This window comes from Heptranchias perlo, chromosome 4, assembly GCF_035084215.1.
Source record: "Heptranchias perlo isolate sHepPer1 chromosome 4, sHepPer1.hap1, whole genome shotgun sequence".
Lineage (NCBI taxonomy): Eukaryota > Metazoa > Chordata > Chondrichthyes > Hexanchiformes > Hexanchidae > Heptranchias > Heptranchias perlo.
Window position 1 is genome coordinate 48,631,319 of NC_090328.1, and position 16,281 is coordinate 48,647,599.

At 42.7% G+C, this 16,281-nt stretch overlaps 1 protein-coding gene across 1 annotated transcript in view; it reads right to left on the reverse strand.

Annotated features, from left to right (window-relative positions):
- The window catches only part of chd1 (chromodomain helicase DNA binding protein 1), a 210,526-nt gene extending 194,982 nt beyond the window's left edge, over positions 1–15,544 (reverse strand). Inside the window, exons 1-2 of the mRNA XM_067982900.1 lie at positions 15,335–15,544; positions 14,102–14,307 (exon numbers count right to left, since the gene is read on the reverse strand). Of these exons, the coding sequence (XP_067839001.1) occupies positions 14,102–14,154 (53 nt within the window). The 5' untranslated portion in view covers positions 14,155–14,307; positions 15,335–15,544. The remainder of the gene's footprint in view (positions 1–14,101; positions 14,308–15,334) is intronic.
- Between the last annotated feature and the right edge of the window lie 737 nt (positions 15,545–16,281).

A 16,281-nucleotide genomic window follows, 5' to 3' on the forward strand; every position in this document is an offset into this window, starting at 1 on the left:
AATTCAAAGATCTGTAAAAAAGCTGCATGAACATCTGGCAAGAAATAGAATTGAAGGATATGAGGATAAATATAGGCATACAAGTGATTAGTTAATAGAACACTTTATATTCAGTATATAGAAAGAAAAAATTTGACTTGGGTTTTTCTGGAAGTCTTTCCTAGTTTAATAAGCTTTCCTCAAGAATTTTTGGATTTGGATTAGGTAGAGTCCATGATAGTGTAGTTTTGCATGGAAAATTGGAGGGAATGGACTCGATAGTGTTTTACGTAGTTCATATTCGGCCTACCACGGTGACTAGCGGCAGCAGTTATGTAGACAAAGTTCTGTTTTTAGCATAGAATACAACAATAATGGAACGGCAATACTAAATCCATACATGTAAGGAAGTACAAAATAAGATGCAATTATAGACAGAAAGGCTGAGCAAAAGTATGAGCTATTTTGTTTTCTCCTCTCCTCCTTTCCACACCCACCTCTCAGCTTCCCTGCACTATCCCCATTTTCCAACTGAGAGGGCAATCCAGCCACTGTAAGATAAGCAGGGGTAAATTGGAATAACCTGCTCTCCTAAAAGTCTTCCTTTTGGAGATACATGACCTTCTTGCAGATATAGGTGAAAGTAGGATATTACCACATAAGGGATCAGAGACTCAAAGCCACATCAAAAATTGCAAAAGCTTTGATCATCACACAACCTGGTCTATTTTCTGTATGACAGAACGCATCAGAAGTTAGTGAAATATGCGTGGCCCAACTATGGGTATCTGTTTTCTGTTATTTGTAAATGTGTGTTAGAGAATGGGTAATTGCAGTCTGTGCCCACATGCAGCAAGACCTGGACAACATCCAGGCTTGGGCTGATAAGTGGCAAGTAATATTCGCGCCAGACAAGTGCCAGGCAATGCCCATCTCCAACAAGAGAGAGACTAACCACCTCCCCTTGACATTCAACGACATTACCATTGCCGAATCCCCCACCATCAACATCCTGGGGGTCACCATTGACCAGAAACTTAACTGGACCAGCCATATAAATACTGTGGCTACAAAAGCAGGTGAGAGGCTGGGTATTCTGCGGCAAGTGACTCACCTCCCGACGCCCCAAAGCCTTTCCATCATCTACAAGGCGCAAGTCAGGAGTGTGATGGAATACTCTCCACTTGCCTGGATGAGTGCAGCTCCAACAACACTCAAGAAGCTCGACACCATTCAGGACAAAGCAGCCCGCTTGATTGGCACCCCATCTACCACCCTAAACATTCACTCCCTTCACCACCGGCGCAGTGTGTACCATCCACAGGATGCACTGCAGCAACTCGCCAAGGCTTCTTCGACAGCACCTCCTAAACCCATGACCTCTACCACCTAGAAGGACAAAAGCAACAGGCACCAGGGAATAACACCACCTGCATGTTCCCCTCCAAGTCACACGCCATCCCGACTTGGAAATATATCGCCGCTCCTTCATCGTCGCTGGGTCAAAATCCTGGAACTCCCTTCCTAACAGCACTGTGGGAGAACCTTCACCACACGAACTGCAGCAGTTCAAGAAGGCGGCTCACCACCTTCTCAAGGGAAATTAGGGATGGGCAATAAATGCTGGCCTCGCCAGCGATGCCTACATCCCATGAACAAATTTAAAAAATGCAATATATTATGACCATTGTTTGATCAAAATAGGGGTGACCCCTAATTCCTAACTGTAACAGTGCAAAGGGTACCAGGCTCTGTCCTTTAAAGCTATTTAATATATAAACTTTGCATAATCTCCCTTTTAACAGATTTCCACATCTGCTTTTTAAACACACAAGGTTGGTACACAATATGAAATGACCATAAGCCAAATAACAAAAAAAATAGGAGTAGGCATATGGCCCCTCGAGCCTGCTCCACCATTCAATCAGATCATGGCTGATCCTTGACCTCAACTCCACATTCCCGCCCAATCCCCATATCCCTTGATTCCCTAGAGTCCAAAAATCTATCTATCTCAGTCTTGAATATACTCAATGACTCATCATCCACCGCCCTCTGGGGTAGAGAATTCCAAAGATTCACAACCCTGAGTGAAGAAATTCCTCCTCATCTCAGTCTTAAATGGCCGATCCCTTTTCCTGCGACTTTGGCCTCTAGTTCTCGACTCTCCAGCCAGGGGAAACAACATCTCAGCATCTACCCTGTCAAGCCCCTTCAGAATCTTATATGTATCAACGAGATCACCTCTCACTCTTGTAAACTCGAGAGTATAGGCCTATTCTACTCAAACTCTCCTCATAGGGCATCTCTCTCATCCCAGGAATTAATCTAGTGAACCTCCATTGCACCGCCTCAAAGGCGAGTATATCCCTTCTAAGATAAGGAGACCAAAACTGTACGCAGTACTCCAGGTCAGGTCTCACCAAAGCCCTGTACAACTGTAGTAGAACTTTCTTACTTTTGTACTCTAACCTCCTTGCAAAAAAGGCCAACATGCCATTTGGTTCCTAACTGCTTGCTGTACCTGCATGTAATTGTGTGTGTTTCTGGTACCAGGACACCCAAATCCCTCTGAACACCAACATTTAATAGTTTCCCACCATTTAAAAAATATTCTGTTTCTCTATTCTTCCTACCAAAGTGAATAACCTCACATTTCCCCACATTATACTCCATCTGCCACGTTCTTGCCCACTCACTTAACCTGTCTATATCCCTTTGCAGACTCTTTGTGTCCTCCTCACTGCTTACTTTCCCACCTCGCTTTGTATCGTCAGCAAACTTGGATACATTACACTCGGTCCCTTCATCCAAGTCATTAATATAGATTGTACATAGCTGAGGCCTAAGCACCAATCCTTGCAGTATCCCACTATTTACAGCCTGCCAACCTGAAAATGATCCGTTTATCCCTAATCTCTGTTTTCTGTCCGTTAGCCAATCCTTTATCCATACTAATGTTACCCGTGAGCCCTTATCTTGCGTAACCTTTTATGTGGCACCTTATCAAATACCTTTTGAAAAACCAAAATATACTACATCCACTGGTTCCCCTTTATGTACCCTGCTAGTTACATCCTCAAAAAACTCTAATAAATTTGTCAAACAAGATTTCCCTTTAATAAAACCATGTTGACTCTGCCTAATCATATTATGATGTGGAGATGCCGGTGATGGACTGGGGTTGACAATTGTAAACAATTTTACAACACCAAGTTATAGTCTATAACTTGGTGTTGTATAATCATATTATGACACTCTAAGTGCCCTGTTACCACTTCTTTAATAATGGGTTCCAGCATTTTCCCAACAACGAATGTCAGGCTAACTGGCCTGTAGTTCCTTGTTTTCTCTCTTCCCTCCTTTCATTAATAGCGGGGTTACATTTGCTACCTTCCAATCTGCTGGGACAGTTCTAGCATCTAGGGAATTCTGGAAGAACATAACCAATGCATCCACTATCTCTGCAGCCACCTCTAAGAACCCTCGGATGTAGGTCACAAGGTCCAGGGGATTTTTTGGCTTTTAGTCCCATTGGTTTCTCAAGTACTTTACCTCTACTGATAATAACTTTAAGTATCCTCAATCTCATTAGCTCCTTGGTTCTCCACTTTTACTGGTTTGCTTTTTGTGTCTTCTACTTATAAAAAATATTATATCTGCCATTTCCTGATTTCCCCATTATAATTTCTCCTGTCTCAGTCTCTAGGGGACCAATGTTTACTTTTGCTACTCTCTTCCTTTTTATATACTTGGGAAAGCTCTTACAATCCATTTTTATATTTCTTGCTAGTTTACTTTCATATTCTACTTTCTCCCCTTTTATCATTTTTTTGGTCATCCTTTGCTGCTTTCTAAAACTCTCCCAATCCTCAGGCTTATTACTCTTCTTGGCAGCATTATCGGCCTCTTTTACTCTAATACTAACCTTAACTTCTTTAGTTAGCCACGGATAGATCACTTTTCCCATGGAGTCTATTTCTCAATGGAATGTATACTTGTTAAGAATATCTTTAAATGTTTGCCATTGCTTTTCAACCATCACACCTTTAATTTAGTTTCCCAATCTACCATAGCCAACTCGCCCCTCATACCTATGTAATTGGCTTTATTTAAGTTTAAGACTCTAGTTTCTGACTTAAGTACGTTACTCTCAAACTCAATGTGAAATTCTATCATATTATGATCACACTTTCCCAGAGGATCCTTTACTTTGAGATTACTAATTAACCCTATCTTATTACACAATACAAGATCTAAAATATCTGTTCCCTGGTTGGTTCCATGACATATTGCTCCAGGAAACCATCTCAAATGCATTCCATGAACTCGTCCTCCAAACACCTTTGCCAATTTGATTTGCCCAGTCAATATAAAGATTAAAGTCCCCCATGATTACTGCATTACCTTTGTTACAAGCTCCTTTTATTTCATGATTAATACTCTGTCCAACGGTATAGCTACAATTAGGGGGCCTATAAACTACTCCCACCAGTGTTTTCTGCCTCTTGTTATTTCTTATTTCCACCCATACTGATTCTACTTCCTGATCTAAGCCAAGATCCTTTCTTACCACTGTCCTTATGTCATCCTTTATTAGGGCTACACCCCTCCTTTTCCATTCTGCCTGTCTTTTCTAAATGACGTGTACCCTGCAATATTTAGTTCCCAATCTTAGCCATTACAAACGTGGTTGCAAAATGACCATTAGATCAAACCCATTTATCTCTATTTGTGCAACTAATTCTTCTGTCTTGTTACAAATGCTCCGTGCATTCAGATAAAGAGCCTTTAATTTTGACTTTCTACCATTTTTTCCTGTTTTGGCCTTACTTGTTGATGCTTCATTATTTGTGAACTCTCAGTCCCTTCCTGCCACACTTTATTTATCTTTACCCAAATCACTACACTGCTCTATTGCCTTTATTTTTCTCATTAGATTTCCCCTCACTTGACCCCCCGCCACCCCCCCCCTTTTTAATTTAAAGTCCTATCTACAGCCCTAGTTATTCGATTCACCAGGACGCTGGTCCCAGCCCAGTTTAAGTGGAGCCCATCCCAATGGAACAGCTCCTTCTTTCCCTAGTACTGGTGCCAGTGCCCCATGAATCAAGACCCCTGTCTCCCACACCACTCTTTGAGTCACGCATTTAACACCCTGATCTGTTTGATCCTATGCCAATTTGCACATGGCTCAGGTAGTAATCCAAAGATTATTACCTTTGAGGTTTTGCTTATTAATTTAGATCCTAGCTCCTCAAACTGTCTCAGCAGAACCCCATTCCTGGTTCTACCTATGTCGTTGGTTCCTACATGGACCACGACAACTGCATCCTCTCCCTCATGCTCCAAGTTCTTTTCCAGCTGCGAGGAGATGTCCTTAACCCTGGCACGGGCAGGCAACATAGCCTTCATAGAAACATAGAAAATAGAAGCAAGAGTAGGCCATTTGGCCCTTCGGGCCTGCTCCACCATTCAAAATGATGACGGCTGATCGTCTAACTCAGTACCCTGTTCCTGCTTTTTCCCCATATCCCTTGATCCCTTTAGCCTTCAGGACTCTTGGTTGCAGCTGCAGAGAACAGTGTCTATTCCCTTGACTATACTATCCCCTACCACTACCACATTTTTTTTTACTCCCCCCAATTGAATGCCCCCCCCCGTACCACAGTGCTGTGGTCAGTTTGCCCATCCTCCCTGTAGTCTTTGCTCTCATCCATACAGGTAGCAAGTATCTCTTACCTGTTGGACAAGGTCAAGGGCTGAGGCTCCTCCATCACAAGATCCTGGGTCCCCATACCTGCCTGGTTCGCAGTCACACCCTTCTGTCTCTGACCACTGAACAAATCTAAACTACTACCTCATCTAAGGGGTGTGACTGCCTCCTAGATCAAAGTGTCTAGGTAACTCTCCTCCTCCCAGAGGCATCGCAATGTCTGCAGCTCGGACTCCAGTTCAACAACTCTGAGCTGAAGTTCCTCAAACTGCAGACGTGGTTGTATGGGATCACGCTGGTCTCCACCAACTGCATGCTGCAGCTACGACAAACCACCTGCCTGCCATCGTTAAATAAAAATAGGACAGAAGTTTCTCATCTGAGCTGAGAAGTTTAACTAAAGGTTTACAGGCAAAGCATACCATAATATCCAGTTCCTGAAAATATTTTCTGATTTACCCAATGGGAAAATTTAAGTTAAGTCTAAAGAGAAATTCTTCAGTTAATGCATTACTCATAGAACAACCTGCACAACTACATCTAGATTATTCCTACAATGTGTTGACCTAAAATAATGGGATGCAATTGTTTTTATTGTTCTTGGGATGTGAACAACAATGGCAAGGCCACTTTTATTGCCTAGTTGCTCTGAGAAAGTGATACAGGCAACCTTTTGAAAAAAAATAGTTTGAGGGGCTAATCCAGGGAGTATTAGCATTAAGGGTCAACCACAACCACTTCTGTGCTGGGATTGGAGTCACAAATAGACTAAACCAGGTATGGGTGCCAGATTCCCCTCTCTAAAGGTCATGGTGAACTAGTCGGGATTTTATGACAGTAGAAAAATAACCATGGAAGCTGCTGTTCTGTCAGCCCACAAATTACCATACTTATTGAATTCAATTTCACTTGCTCCGGTGGGATTTAAACTCACAACCTCAGGGTTGCTAGTCCAGTACCATAACCACTACACTATTGCATGCAAGTATATTACATAGTCTTTAAAGATATAAAGGGTACATAGTATATCAAAGAAGGGGTATAGCAACATTTAGCAAATAACATTTTTATGACCCAATGCACAGTTCGTATGCAAATTGTTAAATGGTCATTTTCACTGAACTATATGCACCAAACTTATTAGTTCTTTAACCACAATGATAATAACTATGCAAGATTTTCAAAGAGCTGCAATCCTGATTATTACTCTTCTGGACCAAATCTCAAATGTGAGTTGCTGATCATCAGTGGGTCAAACCAACACGCAACTGAACTGGAGAGTAACTTGAGTAAGCCAATCCATTTACAGTATATCGTGGTTCTGCAATTTTCCAGAAATATTTTCCTGTATTACTGGTTCTTCCCAACATGTGATTGGATACCCCAGAGGTCTTTCAGAATTGAAGCTGTATCTTCACCCTCTGCTGGTCAGGCAACACAACTGTTATCTTCTGAAGACATTTTTGACAGATTCCATAGCCCTATAACCATTTACAATTACAAAAATAACCTAGCCACTACACATTATATAGCTCATTAAAATTTGCTTTCATCCCATGGTGTCATCACCCCGCCTACCCACCAAGCTGTACTAAACCTCGATACACTCCAACCCAACTTTTATTTTCTCCACATTACACTTTTTTCGGACAGAATATTGAGAATGATCTCTTGAAAAGAGTAGTCTGAGGGGTGACCTAATGGAGGTTTTTAAAATTATGACAATGTTTGAGAGGGTAGATGCAGAGAAAATGTTTCCACTTGAGTGGAAATCCAAAACTAGGGGTCATAAATATAAGATGGTCACTAATAAATCCCATAAGGAATTCAGGAGAATCTTCTTTATCCAGAGAATGGTTAGAGGCGAATAACAAATTCATTTAAGGGGAAGCTAGAGAAGTACATGAGGGAGAAAGGAATAGAAATTTATGCTGATAGGGTTAGATGAAGTAGGGTGGGAGGAGGCTTGTTTGGAATATAAACAGCGGCATAGACCAGCTGGGCCGAATGGCCTACTTCTGTGCTGTAATTTCTATGTAATTCTATGATTTCACAAAAAGATTCCAGGCAGATTCAATCATGGCCTTCAAGAGGGAACTGGATAAGTATTTGAAACGAAAAAATGTGCAGTGCTACAGGGATAGGGCAGGGGAGTGGGACTAGATGGACTGCTCGTGCATAGAGCCAGCACGGACTCAAAGGGCCAAATGGCCTCCTTCCATGCTGTAACCTTTCTATGATTGTATTATTCCCTTTATTTAATCTCTTTGGGCAACTTGGCTGTGTTATGAATTGTGTGCCAAAGTCATAAAAAAGACCAAGTTTATTGCCCTTCATTTGATGGACAATTGTTGGGGGGGGGAAATCAAGTAATGAAATAGTAAAGGTCACTGCTCTCTGAACCATTTAACCATTTATTGAACTGATACTGGCAATGGACCACATATGTAAATTTACAAGCAATACAACGTTCTGGCAATAATGCTAAAATACTGCTTGAGGGTTAGCACAAAAACTGTGTGTGCAATATTTGGGTATCTGTATCTCCTCTCTAAAAACATAGGGGCAGCAGTTTAGTCCAATATCTAGTAAAATTCAGTATTTGCACATTAACATAGTTCAAAGATCACTTGACATAATGTTGACATTTATCATGTGGTCTAAACTACAATTTTAATTCAACATCTATTTTGTTTCAGAATCTAGAGATATTATTTCAGCATTTACAAAGCAGTTAGTTTGTTGTGAGAAATTTCTATCTTTCCCTCCTTTTTTTTATTCGTTCACGGGATGTGGGCGTCGCTGGAGAGGCCAGCATTTATTGCCCATCCCTAATTGCCCTCGAGAAGGTGGTGGTGAGCCGCCTTCTTGAACCGCTGCAGTCCGTGTGGTGACGGTTCTCCCACAGTACTGTTAGGAAGGGAGTTCCAGGATTTTGACCCTCAAGGTGTCAACTTTATGCTAGGGTACATAGGAACAGGAATAGGCCATTTAGCCCTTCGAGCCTGTTCCGCCATTCAATGAGATCATGGCTGATCTGTGACCTAACTCCATATACCAACCATAGCCCCATATCCCTTAATACCTTTGCTTAACAAAAATCTCTCTCAGATTTAAAATTAACAATTGAGCAAGCATCAACTGCCATTTGCGGAAGGATTCCAAACTTCTACCACCCGTTGCGTGTAGAAGTGTTTCCTAACTTCATTCCTGGAAGTCCTGGCACTAATTTTTAGGCTATGTCCCCTAGTCCTAGATTCCCCAAACAGCAGAAATAGTTTCTCTCTATCTACCCTATCAGTGCCCCCTAATATCTTGAAAACTTTAATCAAATCGCCCCTTAATCTTCTAAATTCCAGGGTAACACAGCCCTAGTTTGTGTAATCTCGCCTTGTAATTTAACCCTTGGAGTCCAGGTATCATTCTAGTAAATCTACACTGCACTCCCTCCAAGGCCAATATATCCTTCCTAAAGGTGCAGTGCCCAGAACTGAACACAGTACTCCAGGTGTGGTCTAACCAGGGCTTTGTATAGCTGTAGCATAAGTTCTATATCCTTGTATTCTAGTCCTCTAGATATAAAGACCAGCATTCCATTAGCCTTTTTGATTATTTTCTGCACCCGTCCATGAAGGTAGCAAATGTAACACTGCTATTTAAGAAAGGAGGAAGAGAGAAAACAGGGAAATACAGGCCAGTTAGCGTGACATCAGTAGTCGGGAAAATGATGGAATCCATTATTAAGGATGCGGTAACGGGGCACTTAGAAAATCATAATATGATTAGGCAGAGTCAACATGGTTTTATGAAAGGGAAATCGTGTTTGACAAATCTATTAGAGTTCTTTGAGGATGTAACTAGCAGAGTAGATAAAGGGGAACCAGTGGATGTAGTATATTTGGATTTTCAAAAGGCATTCGATAAGGTTGTTACACAAAGGCTCATTGGGTTGGGGTAATATATTAGCATGGATAGAGCATTTTTTTAAATTCATTCATGAGATATGGGTGTCACTGGCAAGGCCAGCATCTATCCCTAATTGCCCTTGAGAAGGTGGTGGTGAGCCGCCTTCTTGAACCGCTGAAGGTACTCCCACAGTGCTGTTAGGTAGGGAGTACCAGGATTTTGACCCAGCGATGATGAAGGAACGGCAATATATTTCCAAGTCAGGATGGGTGTGACTTGGAGGGGAATGTGCAGGTGGTGTTGTTCCCATGTGCCTGCTGCCCTTGTTCTTCTCGATGGCAGAGGTCGCAGATTTGGGAGGTGCTGTCAAAGAAGTCTTGGCGAATTGCTGCAGTGCATCTTGTGGATGGTACACACTGCAGCCACGGTGCGTCAGTGGTGGAGGGAGTGAATGTTTACGGTGGTGGATGGGGTACTAATCAAGCGGGCTGCTTTGTCCTGGATGGTGTCGAGCTTCTTGAGTGTTGTTGGAGCTGCACTCATCCAGGCAAGTGGACAATATTCCATCCCACTCCTGACTTGTGTCTTGTTGATGGTGGAAAGGCTTTGGGGAGTTAGGAGGTGAGTCACTCACCGCAGACCTGGTCTTGCAGCCACAGTATGTGTGTGGCTAGTCCAGTTGAGTTTCTGGTCAATGGTGACCCCCTGGATGTTGATGGTGGGGGATTTGGCGATAGTAATGCCGTTGAATGTCAAGGGGGGGTGGTTAGACTCTCTCTTGTTGGAGATGGTCATTGCCTGGCACTTGTGGCGTGAATGTTACTTGCCACTTATCAGCCCAAGCTTGGATGTTGTCCAGGTCTTGCTGCATGCGGGCACGGACAGAAAACAGAGAGTAGGAACAAATGGGTCATTTTCAGGTGGCAGGCTGTAATAGTTGGGTACCACAAGGATCAGTGCTTGGGCCTCAGCTATTTACATTCTATATTAATGACTTAGATGAAGGAACTGAGTGTAATGTATCCAAGTTTGCTGGTGATACAAAGCTAGGTGGGACAGGAAGCTGTGAAGAGGACACAAAGAGCCTGCAAAGGGATATCGACAGGTTCAGTGAGTGGGCAAGAACATGGCAGATGGAGTATAATGTGGGGAAATGTGAGGTTATTCACTTTGGTAGGAAGAATAGAACAACAGAATATTTTTTAAATGATGGGAAACTATTAAATGTTGGTGTTCAGAGGGATTTGGGGGTCCTTGTACATGAAATGCAAAGTTAACATGCAGGTACAGCAAGCAATTTAGGAAAGCAAATTGTATGTTGGCCTTTATTGGAAGGGGGTTGGAATACAAGAGTAAGGAAGTCTTGCTGCAATTGTACAGGGCTTTGGTGAGACCACACTTGGAGTACTGTGTACAGTTTTGGTCACCTTACCTAAGGATGGATATACTTGACTTGGAGACGGTCCAACAAAGGTTCACTAGATCGATTCCTGGGATGAGAGGGTTGTCCTGTGAGGAGAAATTGAGTAAAATGGGCCTATATTCTCTGGAGCTTAGAAGAATGGGAGGTGATCTCATTGAAACATATAAGATTCTGAGGGGGCTTGAAAGCGTAGATGCTGAGAGGTTGTTTTCCCTGGCTGGAGAGTCTAGAACTAGTGGGCATACTCTCTGGATAAGGGGTTGGCAATTTAGGACTGAGATGTGGAGAAATTTCTTCACTCAGAAGATTGTGAATCTTTGGAATTCTCTACCCCAAATGGCCACGGATGCTCAGTCGTTGAGTATATTAAAAAGGCTGAGATCGATAGATTTTTGGACTCTAAGGGAATCAAGGGATATGGTGTTCGGGCGGGAGAGTGGAGTTGAGGTCAAAGATCAGCCATTATCTTAATGAATGGCGGAGCAGGCTCGAGGGGCAGTATGGCCTACTCCTGCTCCTATTTCTTGTATTTTTATGACATTATAATGATGTAAGTACATGAACCCCTAAGTCTCTTTGGACCTCCACTATTTCAAGCTTTTCACCATTAGAAAATGCTCTGAACTATTCTTTTTAGGTCCAAAGTGCATGACCACAGTTTTGCCCATTCAATTAATCTATTAATATTTCTGTAATTTTATGCTTCCATCTACACCGCTTACAATGCTGTCTATCTTTGTGTCATCTGCAAACTTGGGTATGTGGCTCGCTACCTTGTTCATTGAAGTCGTTAATAAATACAGTGAATAGTTGAGGCCCCAACACAGATCCCTGTGGGACATCACTGGTCACATCCTGACAATTTGAGTACCTGACCATTCTCCTTACTCTCTGTCTCCTGCCGCTCAGCTAATTTCCTAACCAGGCCAATAATTTGCCCTCAATTCCATAAGCATCAACTTTAGCTAACAGTCTCTTGTGAGGGACTTTACTGAATGCCTTCTGGAAGCCCATATAAATAACATCCATACATATTCCCCTGTCCACTACTTTAGTCACCACTTCAAGAAATTCAATCAGGTTCGTCAGGTATGGCCTACCCTTTACATACAGTTCTACAAGATCCATATACCTCCAGCACACATCATCCAAGTTGCACAGACTGATTGCGTCAACGGGGTACTTGGCCACAATGGCCATCACAGCCATAGCATATTGTCGAATGTTCACACATGCCCAGGGACAGAGATCAGCAGTTACTTTCCCTCCTCAAGGTGTTAACTTCATGCTAGGCTACCGCATGCAACTGTATCTCCTCTCTAAACATAGGGGCAGCAGTTTAGTTCACCAATTTTCTTCACTAAATCCAGGGGCACTGAGGCCAATTGCAGCATCCTTATCACCACCCTGGCTGAGACCAGCCAACTCTTCGAAGACTGCAGACTGAACTTGGGGCCTTATTGATCTGAATAGCAAAGTTACTTATTGCCTTAATAAATAAAAAGAAGCTTTTTACTCCTTTATAATATTCCACATTTCTCATAGTTCCCTTGGTAAGAGCCTATTATATACATAAACATAAAGGAAAAACCTAAAACTGTTTACTGATTTTTGTTTGAAAAAGAGAAATAGAAACAAAAGCAAGTTTGCTTTCCCACTCCCCCTCAATTCTAGCAGCAACCATTATTTGGGAGGTGCCTTCTGTAAACTGGATGGTATGGAGTGCATACTTCTTCAAAGTGTCACCAATGCTTCCCCGGTAGACATGTTTGCAGTAAAGGGAGCTGCAGGTTTCATTTCCTCCTTCTGAGAAAATCCAACCTGCATGAGTGCCACACTCCATCAACTGAAAAGTGATAATAATTCACCCTCAACTGGTGGCAACAGAATTTAAGTGGAAGATTATCATGATACATGAGCTGGGAAACAGACACCCCACCAGCTACACTATGGCGCCCCCCTCCACTTAATTAAATGCCTAATTTCCTTTATTTTAAAAGAAGGATAACCTGCATCCAAACCAAAATATGTACATTCAAAGCAGCTAAATCAAATTGGGTAAGTATAAAATTATGCTGTGGGTGTAGGGTCACTTTCCAGTTTTTGTGATAATGAAGAAAAAAAATAACCCTTATACAATACCATTTTACAATGAATTAGTGCGATGTGGCCTGATGCATTATGACCTTCTGCATTATGCCCAAAATTTCACAATACTGTGCATACTGAATACATGTGTCATGCTAACTCAATTATGATTGTGGTTTATTCACCAGCAAAAAGTATGAAAAATGACTTCTACGAAAAAAGTTTTAGTTTTAGTTTCACCCTTTTTTCTGATTCTGTAGTCTCCCACTCCATGAACCTATTCCAGCTACTGGCAGATGTATAAGGCCACACCTCCGATTCCTCTTTCTCTGATGACCAATAGCTGAAACATGCTGCCAGAGAATTGCTGAGGCCAGAACTCTGGACTCATTTAAAAAAAGTAGCCAGATGCTGCAATGAGAAGACAGTAAGATTGTATTCTGGAAGGATAAGATCATTTTCTTCACCAAATGCCTCTTGTAATCTATGTGGCAACTTGTCTGTCCCCACTCAGCAACTTTTCACCGAGGAACGGCTGATATCGGAACTCTCTGCATGGCAAATCAAATACACAAAGATGCCCCAAGGTACTGGAAATCTAATGAACTTTAAGTATCTTACTCAAACTTAGTTTTGTTGTAACACACGTGAAGGGTCAAGATGTCAAATTATAAAAGAAAAAAAACTATAAGAGCATTACAGCCATGAACACAGGTATATTATGCTTTTGGAGCTTTCTCGTTGGGAATTTTACCAGAATTTGAATCTTCTGTTAGCGTTAGTATCCAAATCAAGGTATTCAGCAGTGTAGAGACAGTGGTAGACTTCAAATTATTGGGGGTGGAGGGGAAAGGGGAGAAATAAACTCCCATTTTTATATGCATAACCCACAAGAAGTTACCACTTAAACATGCTGACATCTTACTGTTACAGTACAGTAGCTCAGCATATTTCTGTTGCTTACAGAGTTAAAAGTAAAGCTTTAATACCTTGAGTCTCCACTGCTGTTACTGACGCTGTCCTCGTCACCGTGACCCTCCATTTGCAGGTTTGAAAAGGAAAGTATCAGATGAGAACCTTCACTCAAGCTTGAAAACTGCTAAGATCCTACTCCGAAATAAAAGTGCCGATTATCTTTATCGGTCCACGGTGGTTCTGTACTTCTGCTTATACTCCAAATGCGAACCTCACGTTTCTGCAGTAAAATAAATTTAAGTATTTAGTAGTCTCTTTACAATCTCAAAAACTGCAGTTATCCAAATTACAGATAAACACGGATCACGTATTATGACACAGTTATCGCTGCCTGACAAAATCAAATCACTGGCATCGATTGTGAACGTACATGTCATAAAACATTACATTTTTTAAATTAGTAAACAAAATGTTCTGCTTTCCTTCATCTAATCGATTTCGATTGTCCAGGTTTCATTTTTATACTGTGTGGATCACCATGCGGACTCCTACTGTTACTTGCAAAATAAATGCAGACGTAAAAGACAATTTAGATAATCGAAACAAATGACCACATTGTAATGTCGCTTCCACCATTAACGTCAAATGAAGAGAGCTATTTTTGCAGGAGAATACCAGACCCGACGTTCGGTCGTCATCGAGCATGGAAAGAAGCAGCGATTTCCCTGATTCCCGGGAAGAGAATAAGGCAGACAAAGGAGGTGTGGGGAGAAAATCTCAAAGGAAAAAAAAATTCGTTTCTGTAAATGTCTGGAGTCTTCTAATATGGTCTGTTATCATTTTCAGCGCAGTTGTGCGCCGGGCCTTCGGTGAATAACAAAAAGCGCCTGCGGGTCGGACAGTGGGATTGCACTGCACGTCCAATCCCAGGCCTGGGCCTAGGCCTAGCGCGGTATATGCGTTTGTGTCGGTGCCTGTCCGCCCGCCCGCCCGCCTGCCTCTCCGGGTAGTCCTCTCCACAGTGCCAATAACGCTCGCTGCTGATGGAATGTGTGTGTGTGGGTGCACGAGACCCTCGAGCGTTCTCTGACCGGGTCCCAGCACATTCCATTCGAATACTCCCTCCTCCCCCCCCCCCCCCCCGGGCCGGCCGACCGACCGTTAGCCCGGAGCTCGCGCTCGCGCTTCCCCCCCCCCGGACTTGTGCTAAAATTCCGTCCGCTCCCCAACTCAACCCCGTCCTGTCCCTATCCTCCTCTACGGAGACTCCAAGAGGGAGGGAGGAAGGAAGGAAGGATATTTCTCACCCGGCGTGTCTGTTTTTGTCCTCCTTGAGTGTTATTGTCGTGTCTGGTGTCCCTGTTCCTTTTTGTTTTCAGTCTGTCTTTTTTTTTTCCCCCTCTCGCTCTCTTTCTCCGTTTGACTGCCGACAAACAGTTTTATTTTGCACGCACTATCTCCCTGCCGGCAGATATCGCCGCCATGACTCTCGTTCACACTTCGGGCCGGGACCTACTCGGCAATGACGTCACCCGCACACCGAGGGGAGGGGAGGAGGGAGAGCGAGCCGGGGACAACAGGATGGAGGAGGATGCCGGGAGCTTGGACTCGCTGCCCTGGGGCGGACAGGCACGCTCCCCCGACACACACAAAAAACACTTGCAACGATGCGGCAGCGTCCAGCAGATCCACTCATAAATCTAGCTGTACTCAAAATCATGAACTGAACGGTGCATTTCGTTGGACGGAAAATACTGCAACTTGATCGAAACCGAAATAACAAAAAATGTTTTAAATATGCAGGAGGTGTATTAAGGAGAAAACGTGGGTCCTAGGTCAAGGTCCACGCCTCAAACGTTGCTACCCACATACACAGGTGCTGACGGAGTTGCTGTGCATGGTTCATTTCTCAGCACATCCACCAATTAATTGTTTCCAGGAATTTCTGAGTTGCCGTACAAAATAATGGAAATGTAAAAATCTATCCAGCGTGGCAGTGGATTATAAGTCTGCCCTATATATCTTTTAAATAATGCTGCTGCAATCTTTATATGAAAATGTATTTAAAAGATAACAATCGATTGGTAATTATTGATATTAAAGCATTTCTCCTCCTGGACCCAAAGATCATGTGTGATTTGCCCTGGGGTCCATTCTTGGCCTGCCCTTATTTATCATCTATATGTTATCTCAGAAACATTACCCCCAAACATAGGGTCAGCTTTTACGTATGAAACCTTGGCTTTCTGTTCAA